This window comes from Schistocerca cancellata, chromosome 2 (assembly GCF_023864275.1).
Source record: "Schistocerca cancellata isolate TAMUIC-IGC-003103 chromosome 2, iqSchCanc2.1, whole genome shotgun sequence".
Classification (NCBI taxonomy): domain Eukaryota; kingdom Metazoa; phylum Arthropoda; class Insecta; order Orthoptera; family Acrididae; genus Schistocerca; species Schistocerca cancellata.
The window spans coordinates 500,585,845-500,608,695 of NC_064627.1; the positions used below are offsets into that span (position 1 = coordinate 500,585,845).

The following is a 22,851-nucleotide window of genomic DNA, read 5'->3' on the forward strand; positions in this document are numbered from 1 at the left end:
GTGCACGAACTGATCTCTTGGTTCTGTCCCAGGTCGGACGATCTGTGTGGCCAAATCATGCGCTCGAATTGTCCAGAATGTTCTTCAAATCTTTCGCGAACAGTTGTGACACGGTGACATGGCCTATTGTCAACTACAGAAATTCCATCGTTGTTTGGGAAGACAGAGTGCATGAATGGCTACAAATGGTCTTCAAGTAGCCACCCTCGATCCCTACTATCAGCTCTTACCAACTGAAATCTGGACTCATATGACCAGGTCACGGTTTTTAAGTTGCCCAGAGTCCAACCGATGTGGACACCGGCAGAGGAGAGGCATTGAAGGCAATGTCGTGCTACTAGCAAAGGCACTCGCGTCGGTCGTCTGCTGCCATAGCTCATTAACGCCAAATTTCGAGCACTGTCCTAACGGATATGTTCGTCGTACGTCCCACATTTATTTCTGCGGTTAGTTGACCCAGTGCTGCTTCTCTATTAGCACTGACAGCTCTAAGTAAACGCCATTGCTCTCGGTCGTTAAGTGGAGACCTTCGGCCACTGCGTTGTTTGTGGTAGAAGGTAACGCCTGACATGTGGTATTGTCGGCACACTCCTGATATTGTGCACTACTGGCCATTAAATTTCCTACACCAAGAAGAAATGCAGATGATAAACAGGTATTCATTGGAAGAATATATTATACTAGAACCGACATATGATTACATTTTCACGCAATTTGGGTGCATAGATCCTGAGAAATCAGTACCCAGAACAACCACCACTGGCCGTAATAACGACCTTGATACGCCTGGGCATTGAGTCAAATAGAGCTTGGATGGCGTGTACAGGTACAGCTACCCACCCGGCTTCAACAGGACACCACAGTTCATCAAGAGTAGTGACTGGCGTATCGTGACGAGCCAGTTGCTCGGCCACCATTGACCAGACGTTTTCAATTGGTGAGGGATCTGAATAATGTGCTAGCTAGGGCAGCAGTCGAACATTTTCTGTATCCAGAAAGGCCCGTACAAGACCTGAAACATGCGGTCGTGCATTATCCTGCTGAAATGTAGGGTTTCGCAGGGATCGAATGAAGGGTAGAGTCACGGGTCGTAACACATCTGAAATGTAACTTCCATTGTTCAAAGTGCCGTCACTGCGAACAAGAGGTGACCGAGACGTGTAACCAATGGCACCTCATACCATCACGCCGGGTGATACGCCAGTATGGCGATGACGAATACACGCTTCCAATGTGTGTTCCCCGCGATGTCGCCAAATACGGATGCAACCATCACGATGCTGTAAACAGAACCTGGGTTCATCCGAAAAATGACGTTTTCCAGTCGTGCACCCAGGTTCGTCGTTGAGTACACCATCGCAGGCGCTCCGGTCCGTGATTCAGCGTCAAGGGTAACCGCAGCCATGGTCTCCGAGTTGATAGTCCATGCTGCTGCAAACGTCGTCGAGCTGCTCGTGCAGATCGTTGTTGTCTTGAACACGTCCCTATCTGATGACTCAGGGATCGAGAATTGGCTGCACCATCCGTTACAGCCATGCGGATAAGATGCCTGTCATCTCGACTGCTAGTGATACGAGGCCGTTGGGATCCAGCACGGCGTTCCGTATTACCCTCCTGAACCCACCTATTCCATATTCTGCTAACAGTCATTGGATCTCGACCAACGCGAGCAGCAATGTCGCGATACGATAAACCGCAATCGCGATAGGCTACAATCCGACCTTTATCAAAGTCTGAAACGTGATGGTACGCATATTTCCTCCTTACAAGAGACATCACAACAACGTTTCACCAGTCAACGCCAGTCAACTGCTGTTTGTGTATGAGAAATCGGTTGGAAACTTTCCTCATGTCAGCACATTGTAGGTGTCGCGACCGGCGCCAACCTTGTGTGAATGCTCTGAAAAGCTAATCATTTGCATATCACAGCATCTTCTTCCTGTCGGTTAAATTTCGCGTCTGTAGCACGTCATCTTCATGTTGTAGCAATTTGAATGGCCAGTAATGTAGATCCTGGTATGTTGAATATAATGATTTCCGAAATGGAATGTGGCATGCGTCTAGCTGCAACTATAATTCCGATGTTCGAAGTCTATTAATTCCCGTCGTGCGGCCATAACACTTTGGAAACGTGTTCACATGTCTCACCAAAGTAAAAATGACTGCTCCAGCAATGCAGTGTCCTTTTATACCTTGTGTTCGCGATACTACCGTCATCTGTGTACGTGCATATGGCTACCCCGTGGCTTTCAGTGTATGGTACAAGATAGGCGGACAGCAACAGTCACCTGCATGGCGAGGTCGAAGGCGCTCTTGCCGTCGTCGATGATCTTGTGCGCGGGCGCGGGCAGCGGGTAGAGCGGGTAGGGGAAGGCGGGCAGCAGCGAGCGCGCCAGGTGGTCGGCGGCCGCGGAGCCGGGCGACAGCGGCAGCGGCAGCGGCAGCGACGCGTGCTGCCCGGCCTGCGGCGCCAGCGGGGGCCCCGCCAGCAGCGAGAAGCCGAACTTGGGCTCCTTCTTCAGCAGCGACTTGGGCTTGCGCCGCGGCCGGTACTTGTAGTCCGGGTGCTCCTTCATGTGCAGCGCCCTGCAACACCGCACCCGGTTCGTCTCACAGAGCGGCGAAATCATCATTCACATACATCGATGGCCATTCAAATTACGTAACCAGGAAGCATATACACTGACGGAAAACTATCCAAACACCAAAAAATAATTAAATCAGAGTAATGAAATATTGGGAATGCATTTCTCTAGGTAACATACCACGTGCGGAAGTATGAAACCGGAATTTGGTTGCAAAACGAGGATAATGGAATGTAGTCGAATTAAGTCGGGTGATGCTGAGGGAATTAGATTAGGAAATGAGACGCTTAAAGTAGTAAAGGAGTTTTCCTATCTGGGGAGCAAAATAACTGATGATGGTCGAAGTAGAGAGGATATAAAATGTAGACTGGCAATGGCAAGGAAAGCGTTTCTGAAGAAGAGAAATTTGTTAACATCGAGTATAGATTTAAGTGTCAGGAAGTCGTTTCTGAAAGTATTTGTATGGAGTGTAGCCATGTATGGAAGTGAGACATGGACGATAACTAGTTTGGACAAGAAGAGAATAGAAGCTTTCGAAATGTGGTGCTACAGAAGAATGCTGAAGATTTGATGGGTAGATCACATAAATAATGAGGAGGTATTGAATAGAATTGGAGAGAAGAGGAGTTTGTGGCACAACTTGACAAGAAGAAGGGATCGGTTGGTAGGACATGTTCTGAGGCATCAAGGGATCACAAATTTAGCATTGGAGGGCAGCGTGGAGGGTAAAAATCGTAGAGGGAGACCAAGAGATGAATGAATACGCGAAGCAGATTCAGAAGGATGTAGGTTGCAGTAAGTACTGGGAGATGAAGAAGCTTGCACAGGATAGAGTAGCATGGAGAGCTGCATCAAACCAGCCTCAGGACTGGAGACCACAACAACAATAAATACACGTCTGTTATTTGAAACTGATAGACAATATTTTATTCGAAATAATCTCCACTGCTATTTATGCATTTCTCTCACCTTTCCGGCAGGCTATGAATGCCAGCTAAAAAGCGGTTCTTCTTTTGAAGCGAACCAGTCAGTGAGATATTTTCGTGCATTTTCATACGAATTGAAGCGTTGTTCAGTGAGACTGTGTCCCAGTCATGCAAATGCATGATAATCGAACTGAGCCATGTCTGGAGAATAAGCTACACGCCCAAGTATTTCCAACTGAATGCCCGATCGTTTCCGTGACCCGTTTTGCTGTGTGTGCCGGATCGTTCTCATGGAGCAATATGACTTTCTGTTGCCTTTTTCCATATTCCGGTCGTTTTTCACGTAACAATCTATTTAATTCGATCATTTGCTGTTGGTAGCGACCATTGTTAACAGTATCACCAGATGATAGCAGCTCCTAATAAATGACACGCTTCTGATCCCACCAAACACAGAACATTGTCTTCTTTCCATAGCGGTTTGGTCTTGCAGTGGACGTCGATGGTTTGCCTGGGTTCACCCATGTTTTACGACGTTTAGAATTCTCACAATATATATCTATTTTTTATCACCTGCAACTATTCGATGCAGAAACGACTTTCTTTTGTATCCGCAAAGCAGTATTTTTCAAGTAGTTTTTCGATTTGCTTGTTGTCTTTCATTCAGTTCACGTGGAACCGATTTTTCCACTTTCTGACCTTTCTCACAGCTTTCAACCGAAGAGAAACGGCTTTCTGCGTCACATTCAATTGTTCCGCGAGTTCCTGTTGAGTTTAAATATCATCTTCATCCAATAAGGCCTGCAATTCGTTGTATTCAAACTGTTTCGCTGGTTTCCCGTTTCGCTGGTTTCCCGTTTCGCTGGTTTCCCGCGCTCGTCGTTCTTCACGTCAAAATGACCACTTTTGAATTTCAGTCACTCGAAACAAATGGTTCAAATGGCTCTGAGCACTATGGGACAACTCTGAGGTCATCAGTCCCCTAGAACTTAGAACTACTTAAACCTAACTAACCTAAGGACACCACACACGTCCATGCGCGAAGCAGGATTCGAACCTGCGACCGTAGCGGTCGCGTGGTTCCGAAAGGTAGCGCCTAGAACCACTCGGCCACTCCGGCCGGCCCACTAGAAACACTGTGTGTTTCAAAGAGCATGTTCGACGAAAACATCGACAAGCATTGATGCGATTCTGCAGTAGTTTTCTTGAAGTGATAACAGAAAAACAATGCTGTTGTTCGTAGGCACAAAACTCGACTTGTTTACGGGTTTGAAACAGATACCGATATATGGAACATGGTAAGTTGACACTCGTCGACGGCTGTTGCAGGAAGCAGATGGCGCTGCAGACGCAGTTCTACGGGCCCTGCACTGGCGGCTTGCACTATGTATTGGAAAATGCAGGTTTCATACTTCTACACCTGGTATTTAAGCGATTAACATTGCAAGGACACATGTTAATGTTAGCGCAAGTTAAAACTATTGCAAATGCGAAATGGTGGTCCATTAATAACCAGTGTAACCGCCACTGTGTTGAATGCAAGCATGCATGGTGTTGTACGAGTCACTGATGTCAGTTTTTAGGCTGGAGTTTCATGCCCGTTGCACTTGGTCGGTCAATACAGGAACGGTTAACGCTAGTTGTCGAAGACGCCGCAGCTGAGACATATCTTGTGATGGAGAAGGTCAAGGCAACATGTCGGCACTCTGTTGAGCATGTTGGGATACAACAGCAGCATTTGGGCGAGCGTTACGCTGTTGGAAAACACCCCTTATAATGCTGTTCATAAATGGAAGCACAACAGGTCGAATCACCAGATTGACGTACAAAAATGGCTCTGAGCACTATGGGACTTAACTTCTGAGGTCATCAGTCCCCTAGAACTTAGAACTCCTTAACCTAACTAACCTGAGGACATCACAAACATCTATGCCCGAGGCAGGATTCGAACCCGCGACCGTCGTGGTCGGGCGGTTCCAGACTGAAGCGCCTAGAACCGCTCGGCCACAGTGGCCGGCGAGTGACGTACAGATTTTGCAGTCAGGGTGCTTGGGATAACCACGAGAGTGCTCCTGCTGTCTTATGAAATCGCACTGCAGACTGTAACTCCAGGTGTAGGTCCAGTGTGTCTAGCTCGCAGACAGATTGGTTACCGGCCGATGTGGCCGAACGGTTCTAGGCGCTTCAGTCCGGATCCACGCAGCTGCTTCGGTCGCAGGTTCGAATCGTGCCGCCGACCGTGGTTGCTGTGCGGTTCTAGGCGCTCCAGTCCGGAGACGCGCTGCTGCTACGGTCGCAGGTTCGAATCCTGCCTCGGGGGGAATGGGTGTGTGTGATGTCCTTAGGTCAGTTCGGTTTAAGTAGTTGTAAGTTCTAGGGGACTGATGACCTCAGCAGTTGAGTCCCATAAAGCTCAGAGCCAGAGCCGAATCGTGCCTCGGGCACGAATGTGTGTAATGTCCTTAAGTTAGTAAAATTTAAGTAGTTCTAAGTCTAGGGAACTGATGACCTCAGATGTTAAGTCCCTTAGTGGCTAGAGACATTTGAACCATTTGAACATGTTGGTTGCAGGCCCTCAGCTTGCCTCCTTCTGACCATCACACGGCCGTCACTGTGGTACTCCAGAAAGTACCGCACCACAATAAATAAGCCGCGCTCGAACCACTCGTAGCGGAGCAGCTGTATGAGCTGGCACACGAAATACACTCCTGGAAATTGAAATAAGAACACCGTGAATTCATTGTCCCAGGAAGGGGAAACTTTATTGACACATTCCTGGGGTCAGATACATCACAAGATCACACTGACAGAACCACAGGCACATAGACACAGGCAACAGAGCATGCACAATGTCGGCACTAGTACAGTGTATATCCACCTTTTGCAGCAATGCAGGCTGCTATTCTCCCACGGAGACGATCGTAGAGATGCTGGATGTAGTCCTGTGGAACGGCTTGCCATGCCATTTCCACCTGGCGCCTCAGTTGGACCAGCGTTCGTGCTGGACGTGCAGACCGCGTGAGACGACGCTTCATCCAGTCCCAAACATGCTCAATGGGGGACAGATCCGGAGATCTTTCTGCCCAGGGTAGTCGACTTACACCTTCTAGAGCACGTTGGGTGGCACGGGATACATGCGGACGTGCATTGTCCTGTTGGAACAGCAAGTTCCCTTGCCGGTCTAGGAATGGTAGAACAATGGGTTCGATGACGGTTTGGATGTACCGTGCACTATTCAGTGTCCCCTCGACGATCACCAGTGGTGTACGGCCAGTGTAGGAGATCGCTCCCCACACCATGATGCCGGATGTTGGCCCTGTGTGCCTCGGTCGTATGCAGTCCTGATTGTGGCGCTCACCTGCACGGCGCCAAACACGCATACGACCATCATTGGCACCAAGGCAGAAGCGACTCTCATCGCTGAAGACGACACGTCTCCATTCGTCCCTCCATTCACGCCTGTCGCGACACCACTGGAGGCGGGCTGCACGATGTTGGGGCGTGAGCGGAAGACGGCCTAACGGTGTGCGGGACCGTAGCCCAGCTTCATGGAGACGGTTGCGAATGGTCCTCGCCGATACCCCAGGAGCAACAGTGTCCCTAATTTGCTGGGAAGTGGCGGTGCGGTCCCCTACGGCACTGCGTAGTATCCTACGGTCTTGGCGTGCATCCGTGCGTCGCTGCTGTCCGGTCCCAGGTCGACGGGCACGTGCACCTTCCGCCGACCACTGGCGACAACATCGATGTACTGTGGAGACCTCACGCCCCACGTGTTGAGCAATTCGGCGGTACGTCCACCCGGCCTCCCGCATGCCCACAATACGCCCTCGCTCAAAGTCCGTCAACTGCACATACGGTTCACGTCCACGCTGTCGCGGCATGCTACCAGTGTTAAAGACTGCGATGGAGCTCCGTATGCCACGGCAAACTGGCTGACACTGACGGCGGCGGTGCACAAATGCTGCGCAGCTAGCGCCATTCGACGGCCAACACCGCGGTTCCTGGTGTGTCCGCTGTGCCGTGCGTGTGATCATTGCTTGTACAGCCCTCTCGCAGTGTCCGGAGCAAGTATGGTGGGTCTGACACACCGGTGTCAATGTGTTCTTTTTTCCATTTCCAGGAGTGTATATCGAGGTCCGCCCGGGGTCACAGCTACCAACCCATGGGCAACACGTGCGATTGCTCGATGCCTCGTTATATACCGCAGCACTGAGCTACGGCAGTCACTTATCTTAGTTGCGCCGAGTCATGTACAGTCTCCAGTTACCGCCGAGGCTACAAGCTGCAGTGTTCGTCCAATGCCTCTGAGACTTAGGCTCCGTAAGCATCGTAGTCCAGCTCTGGACTCTACGCGGGTATCACTCAGAGGCACAGTGACAGGTCTTAAGTATTTTAGAGGACTTGTAATAATTGTGCTGGACATTTCACAAGAAGAAGCAATATTTAAGTTGACTATTTCTTCATATTTAACAAATATCATTTTATTACTAACTGTGGGAATCTTTCTGATTGAAGAAGACCTACGCCGTCCTCTTGCATTCCCAGCAGAGGCAGAACCAGCTTTCATCAGACAACAAAACAGACCTCCATCCTGCCCTCCAACGAACTCTCGCTTAACATTACTGAAGTCGCAAACGGCGGTGGTTTGAGGTCATTGGAACGCACACTACATGACATCTGGCTCGGAACTGTCCCTAAAGTAACCGATTTATATCAGTTCTTTGTGTCACGTGGTATCAACTACTGCTCAGATTGCTGCTGCAAATGCAGTACGATTCGCCAGAGCCGTAAGTCGAACACGACTGTCTTCCCTCTCGGTAGTGCAAGCAGCCGTCCGGACCCCTTCTTACGAAATTACATTCTCGTGACCACCGCTGTCAGCAGTCATGTACTGTGGCTACGTTGGTTCTGCAGTGTCGCAGAAAGAACATACAGCTTCTCGTAGCCCTGTGACACGACCTCAATCAAACTCAGTGAGATGTTGATAATGGTGTCTTTCTCGACTGTAACCCATTCTTGACACCTCAACTGACCACGTCCAATCTCGGAGGTACCTAACGCTCACAACCTTTACAGCTAGTATTTAAGACAAACTTGATTTGAAATCTCATAGCGGTACTCCTAGCGCCACACTCATGCAGCTGGCGCGAAATCTGAATAGACATCGTCTTTCACATGTGGGAATACGCTTACCAATTTTCATTTTTGTCGTAGCAATTTTTTTACTGTCAATGTCTAAATGTACAGGGCGTCTCCGCTAAGAGTTGCCAGGCGCATTTTCTCTGGTGTTTCGGCAGATATTTACGTGTAGTGTAGCTGGAGCCAGTACATACAAATACTGCTTGTCACGTCTTACACACGACGCTCAGTATCGACTGAAACTATCGGTTTGTTTTACGTTAGAAAGAAAAAGAGGATATTTAATTCTGAATATTACGTGATCATTCGACAGAATGATCCCAAATTAGTCTAGGAACAGTAAAACACGAAGAATAACTAATACTCCAGCCGTGACATCACCGCCCTGGCCCACAAAGACTACCACCGCCATCCAGTCACTGCTGGAGCACTAGGTTATTCTTCGAGGCCGGCCGGGGTGGCCGAGCGGTCCTAGGCACTACAGTCTGCAACCGCGTGACCGCTACGGTCGCAGGTTCGAATCCTGCCTCGGGCATAGATGTTTTTGATGTCCTTAGGTTAGTTATGTTTAAGTAGTTCTAAGTTCTAGGGGACTGATGACCTCAGAAGTTAAGTTTCATAGTGCTCAGAGCCATTTGAACCATTTTTTTATCCTTCGAGTTTTACTGTGTCTATTAACAGATTTGTGTAAAGCGAATATCACACTAGACTAATTTGGGCCCGGTCTGTCTAATGGGCGCGTGAACTGCCGTTTAAGAATCCTTTTCTTTGTAACAGGAAATAGATCTACGCGTCACATAAAGGACATAACGAGCGGTATTTATTTGGGCTGACTCCAGCTACACACTGAAAGGACGAAATTTCAAGTATCTACTGAAATACCAGAGAAAATGCTCCTGACGACCCGTAGAAGAGAAAGCCAGTGTGATTCAGCTGCCCCTACCCATTGGTTTTATACAACCCGAGACGCCTTCAAAACCAGGTGCAAAATGTTCATATTCTCTCTCCGCTATGCGCAGACAGTTGGTCTGCAGAATAAATCTACAGGACCTTTTTGTAGGAAATTTAATATAATATTATTTTGCACTGAGATACGACGCTTTTCAAGGTCAGTTTTGTTCGTTTTCCATAAATAATCCGAAAATTATGTCCTCAAGTGAGAAACGTCTCCCAGTACAAAATATGAATATATTTAATATCCTACAAAAAGCTCCTGTTCGTTTTTTCTGTTGGACTAATAGTCTGCACGTAGTGCAGACGAGAATATGAACATCTTGCTTGTGGCATTTGAAGGCGTTATGGGTTGTATAAAGGTCACAGGTAGAGGCAACTGAATCACCCTATATATACACTCCTGGAAATGGAAAAAAGAACACATTGACACCGGTGTGTCAGACCCACCATACTTGCTCCGGACACTGCGAGAGGGCTGTACAAGCAATGATCACACGCACGGCACAGCGGACACACCAGGAACCGCGGTGTTGGCCGTCGAATGGCGCTAGCTGCGCAGCATTTGTGCACCGACACCGTCAGTGTCAGCCAGTTTGCCGTGGCATACGGAGCTCCATCGCAGTCTTTAACACTGGTAGCATGCCGCGACAGCGTGGACGTGAACCGTATGTGCAGTTGACGGACTTTGAGCGAGGGCGTATAGTGGGCATGCGGGAGGCCGGGTGGACGTACCGCCGAATTGCTCAACACGTGGGGCGTGAGGTCTCCACAGTACATCGATGTTGTCGCCAGTGGTCGGCGGAAGGTGCACGTGCCCGTCGACCTGGGACCGGACCGCAGCGACGCACGGATGCACGCCAAGACCGTAGGATCCTACGCAGTGCCGTAGGGGACCGCACCGCCACTTCCCAGCAAATTAGGGACACTGTTGCTCCTGGGGTATCGGCGAGGACCATTCGCAACCGTCTCCATGAAGCTGGGCTACAGTCCCGCACACCGTTAGGCCGTCTTCCGCTCACGCCCCAACATCGAGCAGCCCGCCTCCAGTGGTGTCGCGACAGGCGTGAATGGAGGGACGAATGGAGACGTGTCGTCTTCAGCGATGAGAGTCGCTTCTGCCTTGGTGCCAATGATGGTCGTATGCGTGTTTGGCGCCGTGCAGGTGAGCGCCACAATCAGGACTGCATACGACCGAGGCACACAGGGCCAACACCCGGCATCATGGTGTGGGGAGCGATCTCCTACACTGGCCGTACACCACTGGTGATCGTCGAGGGGACACTGAATAGTGCACGGTACATCCAAACCGTCATCGAACCCATTGTTCTACCATTCCTAGACCGGCAAGGGAACTTGCTGTTCCAACAGGACAATGCACGTCCGCATGTATCCCGTGCCACCCAACGTGCTCTAGAAGGTGTAAAGTCGACTACCCTGGCCAGCAAGATCTCCGGATCTGTCCCCCATTGAGCATATTTGGGACTGGATGAAGCGTCGTCTCACGCGGTCTGCACGTCCAGCACGAACGCTGGTCCAACTGAGGCGCCAGGTGGAAATGGCATGGCAAGCCGTTCCACAGGACTACATCCAGCATCTCTACGATCGTCTCCATGGGAGAATAGCAGCCTGCATTGCTGCGAAAGGTGGATATAGACTGTACTAGTGCCGACATTGTGCATGCTCTGTTGCCTGTGTCTATGTGCCTGTGGTTCTGTCAGTGTGATCATGTGATGTATATGACCCCAGGAATGTGTCAATAAAGTTTCGCCTTCCTGGGACAATGAATTCACGGTGTTCTTATTTCAATTTCCAGGAGTGTAGATATGGATTGCGATCATGTAACATGAGAGGGTGCTGTAGTTACACCCTTTCATTTTTAACCACTACCCAGAGTCATCTAAGTAATTCTTATTCCCGTGCTATGCATTACTTACGAAGCACGTTTTAGTTGCCTTGTTAAACCGACATGTTGGAGTAAGCTTTTCACCGTCTTGAAAAGTTTTTTGCGCAATTTCTTTCCCTGACAGAAAATGCAGTTTTGAAGTCTTTGTTAGCTTTTCCTCGATTTTGTCTGAACAATTTGGCTCTGAATGGTTCAAACGGCTCTGAGCACTATGGGACTTAACATCTGAGGTCATCAGTCCCCTAGAACTTAGAACTACTTAAACCTAACTAACCTAAGAACATCACACACATCCATGCCCGAGGCAGGATTCCAACCTGCGACCGTAGCGGTCTCGCGGTTCCAGACTGAAGCGCCTAGAACCGCTCGGCCACCCCGGCCGGCCTTGGCTCTAAATCTGAAGAGATTGTGACACATACAGGACAACAACGCAGCTGGACAAAATCACAGTTTATTTGGAAGGCCACATGGATCGTGGCCCGTGTTACAGGAGAATGGTTACAGCAACCGACATATTCGGGCGGTCCTGCGATGGAAGAGGCCCAAGAACGACACAAAAGACGAATACGCTGAAGAAGACGACAAGAAGACCGCTTTCATACAGTTTTCTGGCAATGTATCGTCAAATATTGGAACACTATTGGGAAAACACGACATGACGTAAGTTTTCCTCCCGCGAGCCAAACTACAAGCTTTATTATGGACTGTGAAAGACGACTTCGGTCTCAAGATGGCGAGGGAGTACCAAGTTTCGTGGAATGCGGAAATACTTATATAGGAGAAACGAACCGCTCAATTGAAGATCGATTACAGAACATGCGCGCCACACCCGCTTGCTGTAGCCCAACAAGTCTGCAATAGTGAATCACTGCACTGGAAATGGACATAAAATTAATTTCCAGCAATCGAAAAACCTGGCTACTCTCGATAAATTTTAGGACTACATTTTCAAAAAAGCAATTGAAATCCGTGTGGCTCATAACAGGGTCATGGGCTTCCAACTAAGCAAGGTGTGGGAACCAAAACGACGCCGGCTAATATCGAGCACGGCGCGGCGCGGCGGCGGCACGGGCCGAACTCTGCATCGGCAGGTGTAAATACTGCAGCACGCAGCAAACACTGCGTTTCGTCAACACCACCTGATGATGACGGAACGGTTGTTGGCAGAAATATCGTGGACCTTCGACGATTGGGTCTGCCAGTACACCCGAAATCCATGAAATCAACATATTGGTTATTGCACTATAAAGATCTTTGTTAGTCAATATCAGGTCAATATTTATGTATAATAATGTATAATTTGTGTTTTTACTTGAAAATAAATATAACGAGTGTGTTCATAGAACTAATATTCTATTTTGTGCCGCCTCTCCGGATTATCCGGATTTTAGATTATCCATATATCTACAGCCCCACTTAGTAGGAAGAATATATGATTACATTTTAGGCAATTTTGCGGTATAAGGGGCGACATCTACAACGCTGTCTGGTAGCAACAGCAACTCCAACCCAGATAACTATGAAGTCGAACAACAGACTGGGCGTCAGATATTGGTACGCCACTCCGCGCTGCTTCAATTCCTTGTGAATCGTAGCGGCTGGAGAGCGTGGGTGTGCGAGTCTTCTAATAACCCATAACCAGATATTGTGTATGCGTGAGAGAGCTGCAGAAAGCACTGGGAGGGTTACAGCTGAACACTGTGTGTATGGAGGCATGTCACAGTAGAGGCACACATGCGGTTTTGCGTTGTCTTCTTGAAAGAGACCTCAATGAGCCAACATGGTCACCAGCCTTAAATCGTCAGTAACATGACAGCTGCTGTCCAAGCTGCCGACTATACGAACCAGAGGTGATCTTAATGCGAACCGAGGACCATACCATCGTATCAGGTGCTAGGCCCGTATGGCGACAACGAATGTAATCTGTCCTCCTGAACACAAGGATACGGCCGGCGTGAAGCTGTACGCAGGACTGGGACTCTGGCGAAAAAACGACATTGTGTCACACTTACGATATATGTTGTTGAGCCCCCTATGCTGCTACGTCAATGGAAGCCGCAACAGTGGTGCTCCATATTTCATCGCACTGTCTGCGTGGATACGTGACTTGCTGCAAACAAACACAATTCCTGACTCAAGGCACGTGACGTGGTTGAACGATCCTGCACGTACGAGCGAAAAGTGTCTCCTCACAATCGCTAGTTGCGTGGGTCCGAGCAGGTCCTGCGTTATGTCGACTGTGGTCCTCCTGCACTAGTCGATCATACATTCGCATGACAGTCGTGGTATACTGACCAACGACACCAACACTGTCGTGGAACGGAATCCACAGTCTTTATATGGCACGATCCTGCTGCTTTGGAATTCTGTCACGCACTGGTGGACGTTTCTCCTTCTTACACGATGCATAACACCATCTTCTAACAACAAAACATCATTCAATACCTGTATACACTATCGGTCAAAACTTTTAGATCTACTATAATAGAAACTGTATACATCATATCAATGCACAGAAACATCGTACAAACGAAATATATCAACAAGTACAAGTATCATTAAGTACAATTCAATATGGTTTAGATTTTAGTCTCTCCAGTTTATCCCCGTTTTGTCCTCAGAAGAGATGCAGAAACTCGTAACATTCTGGAGATAAGATTTTCTGGGGTTTTTGGAGATATTGCAGTCCACACGTCTGTAAGTTACGCTACAGATCTTCAACATTATATGATCTCACTTTTCTTACTTCCCTGTCAAGTTCATCCGACAAAAGCTTAATGGCCAAATAATATTCTTCTGTTCCCTACATTTATATTTTCTGTTGACATGCCCTCCGCATAATTTAGAAGCAAGTTTTTGATCATTTTCCTGCTGCGGAACAAAACTACGACCAATACGTCTCTTGCCAGATGGAACTGCACTGTTAATCAGTACCCTTACGTCTTTAATGCTCCATTAATTCTAAATAAATCACCGACTTTATCACCCGATAAACATCCCCACAACATGACCTCCCCCCTGTTGGCGTCACACATTGACTCTTCATGTGTTCTCTACGAAACCGACGAACAAACGTTCAGTGATGTTTTCAAAATATTTCAAACTGATATTTATCCTTGAATAACACCTTGGAAGATTGCTGCTCGCTCCAGTTTTTATGTTATTTCACGCATTGCGATCTTTTCAGTTTATTTTGTTTGTCTAATAAAGGCTTCTTAGCCACTATGTGGCCTTTTAAACATTGCTCACGAAGACGGCGGTGCAGTGCACTGTAGAGTCAGAGATTAGAGATTCACGCACACCACTTAATTCCTTGGGAATTTAACGTGCAGTACGATTCGTCTAATGTATATCAAGTACACACATGAACTGATCTTCCCCGTATGATATCACTCGGGTCTTCCAGATCGTGAAATGCTTGCATAGGCAGCAGTCTACTTGATCCGTTGCAATGTATACACCACTGTATATTGGGACAGGTCAACTTTTGTTACTACTGTCGTACAAGAATGACCTTCATTATGCAGGGCTACAATTACAGCAACTTTTTCAATTCCAGTCAGCTCTTCCATTCCATTATGAGGAAATATGGTTTGAAGAAGATCAGGTATACAAACGCACTGCTAGATGCACACAATGTACTAATGCGAATATATATCAGCGAGCTTTCCGATGCAGAGTGAAAATTTCATCCTGGTAATGCGAACTGGTTGCTACACAGAGAGGCCTATTTGTATAGACTCGTCTTGCGTAAAGACAACTCAGTGTTGTTGCGGATATTCATCAGCGCCCCTCTATGAGAACAATCATTCGAATACACAACAGAGGCCCTAAGGCTTTACATGTTTGTACTTATTTTATTATCAGAACGGGGATTTGATAAATACTCAAAACGAAATTCTTGTTTTAACCACAAATCGAAATCTGTGATAAGTGATCGAAATGTTTGACCTGTAACGTATATCGAACCTTAACTGCGTTACTTCTACTTTGTGCTGTTGCGCTGAAATATTAATCATTTACATATCCAAGAAAGCAGTGCACTTCATGCCAATGTGTCGCTCGTTGGGTGCAGTCTACACTGTTGTGCAATTTTAGTCACCAGCAGTGTAGTATGTTATGCCCTGAGGTGACAAAAGTAACCGGATACCTCTTAATATCATGTCGGACATCTTTTTGCAATGCGTAGTGCAGCAACTCGACGTACCATGACACTCAAGAAGTTGTTGGAAGCCCTCTGCAGAAATATTGAGCCATGTTGCCTGTATAGCTGTCCATAATTGCGAAACGATTACCGGTACAGGATTTTGTGCACGAACTGACCTCTCGATTATGGCCTATAAATGTTCGATGGGATTCATGTCGGACGATCTGCTTGGCCAAATAATTTGTTCGTATTGTCCAAAATGTTCTTCAAGCCAGTCACGAACAACTGTGGCCCGATAACATGGCACATTGCCGTGCATAAAGATTTCATCGTTGTTTAGGAACATGACATCCATGAATGCTGCAGATGGTCTTCAAGTAGCCGAACATAACCATTTCCAGTCAATAATCGGTTCAGTTGGACCGGAGGACCAAGTCAGTTCCACAAAACACAGCCCACATTACGAAATCACCACCAGCTAGCACAGTGCCTTGTTGACAACTTGCATCCATGACTTTAAGGGGTCTGCACCACACTCGAAACCTATCAGCTCTTATCAACTGAAATTGTTCATCTGACTAGACCATGGTTTTCCAATCGTCTAGGTTCAACCGATATGGCCACGAGCCCAGGGGAGCCGTTGCAGGCGTTGTCGTGCTGTTAGGAGAGGCACTCGAGTCGGTCGTCTGCTGTCATTACCGATTAACGCCACACTTCGTCCCAACGGATACGTTCATGGTACGTCCCACATTGATTTCTGCTTTTATTTCACGCAATGTTGCTTGTCTGTTAGCACTGACAACTATACGCAAACTCCACTTCTCTCGATCGTTAATTGAAGATCGCCGCCCACTGCGTTGACCTTAGTGGGAGATTGACCTTAGTGAGAGGTAATGCCTAAAGTTTGGTATTATAGGCACACTCTTGACACTGTGGATCTCGGAATTCTGAATTCCCTAACGAATTTCGAAATGGAATGGCCCATGCGTCGATCTCCAGCGTCCATTCCACGTTCAGTCTATTAATTCCCTTTGTGCGGCCATAATCAGGTCGGAAACCTTTCCACATGATTAACTGAACACAAATGACAGCTCCGCGAATGTACTGCCTTTCATACCTTGTATAAGCGATACTAGCGCCATCTGTATGTGTGCACATCACTATCCCATGACTTTTGTCACCTCAGTGTAAGCTAAGTCATTAACGTATAACGTTATCAGAAACCGTCATGACCGCTACGGTCGCAGGATCGAATCCTGCCTCGGGCATGGATGTGTGTGACCTCCTTAGGTTAGTTAGGTTTAATTAGTTCTAAGTTCTAGGCGACTGATGACCTCAGAAGTTAAGTCACATAGTGCTCAGAGCCATTTGAACCATTTTTTAGAAACAGTCATAATAAGCCTTGGGACGAACCAAATATATTTTCAGAACATGCTGATTGCTCTCTGTATTCCAGCGGAAAATACATGCCCCCCTCCCCAAAAAATCTGAAGCACTCAGAAGGGGAAGGAGGAAACAATATGAAGATTAACGGCTTGAGGGGGTATGTGATGTTAGCGATTACAAAGTCGAATCGAACTTCCAAAGAACAAGGCAATATGAGCCCACTTATGAGCAACACGTATGCCTTCTGCCCTGGATGGATGCACTGATTCTTGGAAAGCGTGTCAAAAGCAGATCCTCTCCTGAGGCAAATTGGCCCACAACTGTAGTTACTGGACGTCGATATCCTGGATATTGTCTCTGGGACGCAGAAGACGTCCGAGCTGGTTCCTCATACATGTTTTATCGGGGGCAGATGTGGGCTTCTTGTTAGCCACGGAGCTACCTCGACGTCACACGCGTGCGAGCACTATCCTGGTGAAAAGTGACACCACAATACTGCTGCATGATAGGTCACACAAAAGAACGCAGGATGTCCGTGACGTAGGATTGTGTTTTTGGTTTCCTCAGAACTGATTGCTCTTGGCCACCATAACCGCTGTAAAAACAACGCCGTGCTTCTGCAGAACACTGAAAGAATGATACCTTTCCCCAGGTAGTGAGGTTAACGGCAGCCTATGCATGTGACGGTAATCCCCTAATCCATGTACTGGTTCTCTCCAATCAATGGTGTGGGGTGACAAAAAATGTTCTGTGAAATCCATTAATTGTTCTAGGATGGTAGGCGCAGATGTGAAGGGATTGCAACGTTCTCAGTGCTCAGAACGACGGTCCTCCCGTGTGGCTTTCAGATTCTCGACCGCAACCTTGATGACAAGTATGGCGGCCCTTACGTTCCCATGCAGTCCAAAATCGGGACGCTGTCACACCCGAATTCCCCACAAATCTGGATACTGAAAGATTCGCACAGCCGACTAAATATAGACCCACAATGAGACCCCTTTAAACTCCGTCAGGTGATGGTAAGGGTATCTCATGCAAGTACACTGTGTAAGTAGGCTGTTTAAGTTTTTATATTGGTAACGCCACGTAGCGCTCTGTATGAAAATCATTGGCTGTGCTGTGTGCAGTCTGTGGCTGGGTGGCATTGTTGTAATATTCGCTATTGTAGTGTTGGGCTGTTGGCTGTTAACAGCTCGTAGCGTTGCGCAGTTGGAGGTGAGCCGCCAGCAGTGGTGGATGTGGGGAGAGAGATGGCGGAGTTTTGAGAGCGGATGATCTGGACGTGTGTCCATCAGAGACAATAAATTTCTAAGACTGGATGTCATGAACTGCTATATATTATGACCTTTGAACACTATTAAGGCAAATACATTGTTTGTTCTCTATCAAAATCTTTCATTTGCTAACTATGCCTATCAGTAGTTAGTGCCTTCAGTAGTTTGAATCTTTTATTAAGCTGGCAGTAGTGGCGCTCGAAGTATTGCAGTAGTTCGAGTAACGAAGATTTTTGTGAGGTAAGTGATTTGTGAAATGTATAGGTTAATGTTAGTCAGGGCCATTCTCTTGTAGGGATTACTGAAAGTCAGATTGCGTTGCGCTAAAAATATTGGCTGTCAGTTTAGTGTTGATCACAATGGGTAAAGAACGAAATGTCTGAGTACTTTCAGTTCTGCTCAGCTGTTTGGAAATCAAATAAAGTAAGAGGTTAATCAGCACAGTAATTCATTAATTTTTCTTAGGGGACGTTTCAACTGCAGCTTCATGTCTTTCACTGCGATCACTCAAAATCCAGCGCTGTACTCGCCACTTATGCACCGTACCAGGCCCGGTAACCGAATCGCACACGAACAACACTAATGCCTCCTGGTTCTATCAGTCCCAGAGAACTGCAACTCTAATCATCCACAAACCCTCTGCTGGTCTGTACGTACTCGAAGTTGTATTGACAGTCAACCATGTCTTCTAGGTACGGTTAAGCAGTGTGTATGTCGAATGTACAGACATTTTTCTTTGCGCTTCTGATCAGTATCAGTCCTGAATATAAATACGAAGAGCAATGCACGGATATTTCCAGATTGTTTTCTTTTTTCTCGTGCTGCGCTCCTCCTCGTCTGATGCAGCGGTTTCCGGGTGGACTTAGCGGAACGGCGCGAGTAAACAGGCTGGAGCGGGACGGAGCAGTAATCCTTAGCGGGGAAGCTGTTCGGTATTGTCCGTACCGTGGCCGCGCTAATTGTGACAAAGGCTCGCCACCCCCGCCCCTCCCACGCGCCCCGGCCGCTCGGCCGCTGTGATGTGGCGCCTCCGCGCGTCACAGATTACGCGCCGGAAGACCAGCCTCACAATGGGGACGCCGCCTTGGTCATGTGCTGCGTGTCGCCTCTTCGTTTTCTGAACCCACAGACCGTGCCCGGTAATCGCGCTCGCGTCCTTGTTTGGAAACTGAGACTCTCTGGCGCGTAAGGGTAGTTTTGTATTCTGTCGCACCCGCACGCTGAGTTTAGAAAATTTATGGTAGACTAAATCTGCACAACGACGTCACTGAAGTGCAGAACAGAAGAATTTCTTTATTTTAGTGAGAGCTACATCGCTGTCACGTGAGTGAACAAAGAGAAAAATCTGCCAAGAGTTATTCTTTCCACTTTTGTCTCTTTCATTTTGTTATTCGGAGGTGGAACGAACAGTATCGTTGCTCCTCTTAGATACCAACAGAAAAAGATAAACAACTCCTATGACTTTTGGTCTGAAGTGTTCTTCGTACACTCAAAGAGGGGGGGGGGGGGGGAGAGGGAGAAGGATGTGCCTTGAAGGATTTATCCGAATGGAACGAAACGAAGTTCGGTAAATGTGATGTACATGTCCACACAAGCAAATGAAAAACTGGATAAACTTTTCAAGAGAAAGAGCTCCACAAATTGAGCAAGTGAGTATCGCATTGGTCTACTTTGGCTCTTACCCATCTGGTTATAGCGTCGGGATAACATGTGCACTGTGTACGTACACGTTATAGATAGTGCGCTTATGATACCGGCATCACCCCATATGCTGATCGGTAGGTCATTCATGGAAACACTGAGACTCATCAGTGCTCATAACAGCTGGTACTCTGAGAACTTCTCATGAGCACCATAAAATTTAGAAGTCTGCATTCCCAAGGAACCAGTTCTAAGGTATCCGATTCAGAGTAGGTTTAGAAATACGAGACCATACGGCAATAGCGATCTTGCCCAGTAGCGCACGTTAATATTGTGGTAGGCACTCTATAGGGGAAAAATAAAAAATATCACAAAAGAAGAACTCTGACACAATTGGACGAATGACGGCCAGCCTGTTCCACATTTGCCACCCGTGTGGCCGAGCGGTTCTAGGCGCTACAGTATGGAACCGCGTGACCGCTACAGTCGCCGGTTCGAATCCTGCCTCGGGCATGGATGTGTGTGATGTCGTTAGGTTAGTTAGGTTTAAGTAGTTCTAAGTTCTGGGGGACTGATGACCTCAGAAGTTCACTCCCATAGTGCTCAGAGCCATTTTGTCCCACATTTTCCATGCGTGAGGCCTTGAGGGTCATTGTTTATAGTTATTGTTGAGCTATTCCATAACAATTGGATCAACTTTCGTGCTACTCTGTATAGGATTTGCGAAGTCGTCGCAGTCGTACAGAGTCATTAGAGTGCACCTGAGAAGAATAAATTTCAGGTTATATTTACGTCGTAAGGCTTATACTTAATGTACCTGTATATGAAGATGAACTGTACAGTTAGTACATCCGTTCCATAAGGATGAGTAAATGTGCATACATTGCGATAACCAGTTGGAGGAGGGACGAAAATATTCTGCCAAGTTCTTCCAAAGGTGAAATTAGAATTACTGGAATTGCTAACTGCCAGAGACAAGTCACAAACGTAAAAGTTTGTGTTGAAACGAAGTGTATTGTTATTTTTATTGCATTTTATGATTTTATAGATAAGATTAGTCTTGGTTTTCAAATGGTGTATTGAAATGTCCGTTGAAGCTGAACTCCTCTTGTGAGTGTTTTGTCGTGTGGTAATACGTTGGTAAAGAGTTATGGCAGATTTCTTGTTGTGTGCTTTTGAGTCCTTTGAAAGTCGCCGCGTTTTATTGCAGGTTTGTTCGCCAATCTCCCCAGCGTCTAGCCAACTCCATGTCGACGCAGTGTGGCTGAAACTTACTGTGGTAATAAGAATGACTAGAAAGGGTAATGTTGACATTCGAGTCTCACCTGATTATTTATCAGAGAAGTGTACTCGTTTATTTCTTCCTTGAAGAGAACTTTCACTCTTAGTATCGAGTTGAAATACGTAATATTCACAATTATAAGTTCCCTTCGAAAGAAAAAAATCGGAGTCATTAAGATTACAATCAACAACAGAGATAATAAAAATCAGAGATAATGCTATGATAATATTAGTTATCCTTAGGAGAGGAGTAACGTCTTTGGTTCCTACACACGGCACAGTATCTGACATATTTTTTCCGTAATAATATTTAATATTAAAGAAGGTAGCGAATAACCGGAACAAAAGAGAAAAATAAGATACGAAGTGACATGCAGGTTCTGTCTGTCCACTACCGGATTTCACTGGCGGAGGAACTGAGCCTATTTATGGGAAATTTAGGATATAGTGTCAATCTAAGGTCGTCAAATGGTTCAAATGGCTCTGAGCACTATGCGACTTAACTTCTGAGGTCATCAGTCGCCTAGAACTTAGAACTAATTAAACCTAACTAACGTAAGGACATCACACACATCCATGCCCGAGGCAGGATTCGAACCTGCGACCGCAGCGATCGCTCGGTTCCAGACTGCAGCGCCTAGAACCGCACGGCCACTCCGGCCGACCTAAGGTCGTCCATTGCGTTATTATGTCGAAGTCCTGGTAAGCGAGGTACACCATCACTGTTCATGCTATCGTGAATGTGTCGGTTGTGTAGAGTATATGCAGGACAGAGAGAGGTGGGAGGTCGGGAGGAGGGTCGCAGAGAGAGAGAGAGAGAGAAGTAGTTATGAATTAGTGTTTTTGAATTTCAATAGTTACAACTTTATGGAGAAATTCTTACGTACACAATGCCGACTGTGACAGTCACTTAACAACTACTGACCGGACTAGCAATAGAAGTCAATGATCACGTCCAGATCGCAGCCAGAGCCGACGGCCGCAATGCACAGTGAATCCATGAATTCCCCTCGCCAGAGTCGTAGAGAGAAGCCAAATCGTCGTCAATAATGCGTCCACAAGAGCGGTCGCGTTGACTCGCTTGGAGCGTGCTGGACTGCCGGCTGAGGCAGCACCTGATAGTTTCCGTGGCACAACAGCAGTGCGCTGCCCTCGAAGCTGCGACTGACACAACTTCACATACTCGATAGTTGCGGTACAACCAATATTTAGCAAGAGAAGGCCTGTAAGGGAAACAGCGACTGTCGAAATTAGGTTTATAGAATAGTCATAAGTCACAATCAATAGTTTTTATTCACGTCTTTCTCTCACTTTAACAAGAAGATGAATCAACCAACTACTCTGAACTGTAAAATCAACACTTTCTGGCGATGTACCTCCTAAATTGAGAGAAACCAGTCAATAAAAGAAAAAGAAATATGGAGTACGACCTATGGCTTCCCAACAGCCTTATAAGGGGCGGTCAGAAAGTTTCCGTTCGAAGGCCGTACAGTCCAGATTCAGTATGGCAAAGCAGGCAAAATCTCAATAAGCATTGAGGCAATCATCTAACCGACGCACCGGAGCTATGATACCCGTCTAGTAAAAACAACATCCTTCTGAGTAAAGAAGTCCT

General features: G+C 47.1%; 1 protein-coding gene across 1 annotated transcript in view; it reads right to left on the reverse strand.

Annotated features, from left to right (window-relative positions):
* The window catches only part of LOC126155723 (uncharacterized), a 91,404-nt gene that overhangs the window by 63,302 nt on the left and 5,251 nt on the right, over window positions 1-22,851 (reverse strand). The window contains exon 3 of the mRNA XM_049916247.1: window positions 2,289-2,586. Coding sequence (XP_049772204.1) covers window positions 2,289-2,586 — 298 coding nt within the window. The remainder of the gene's footprint in view (window positions 1-2,288; window positions 2,587-22,851) is intronic.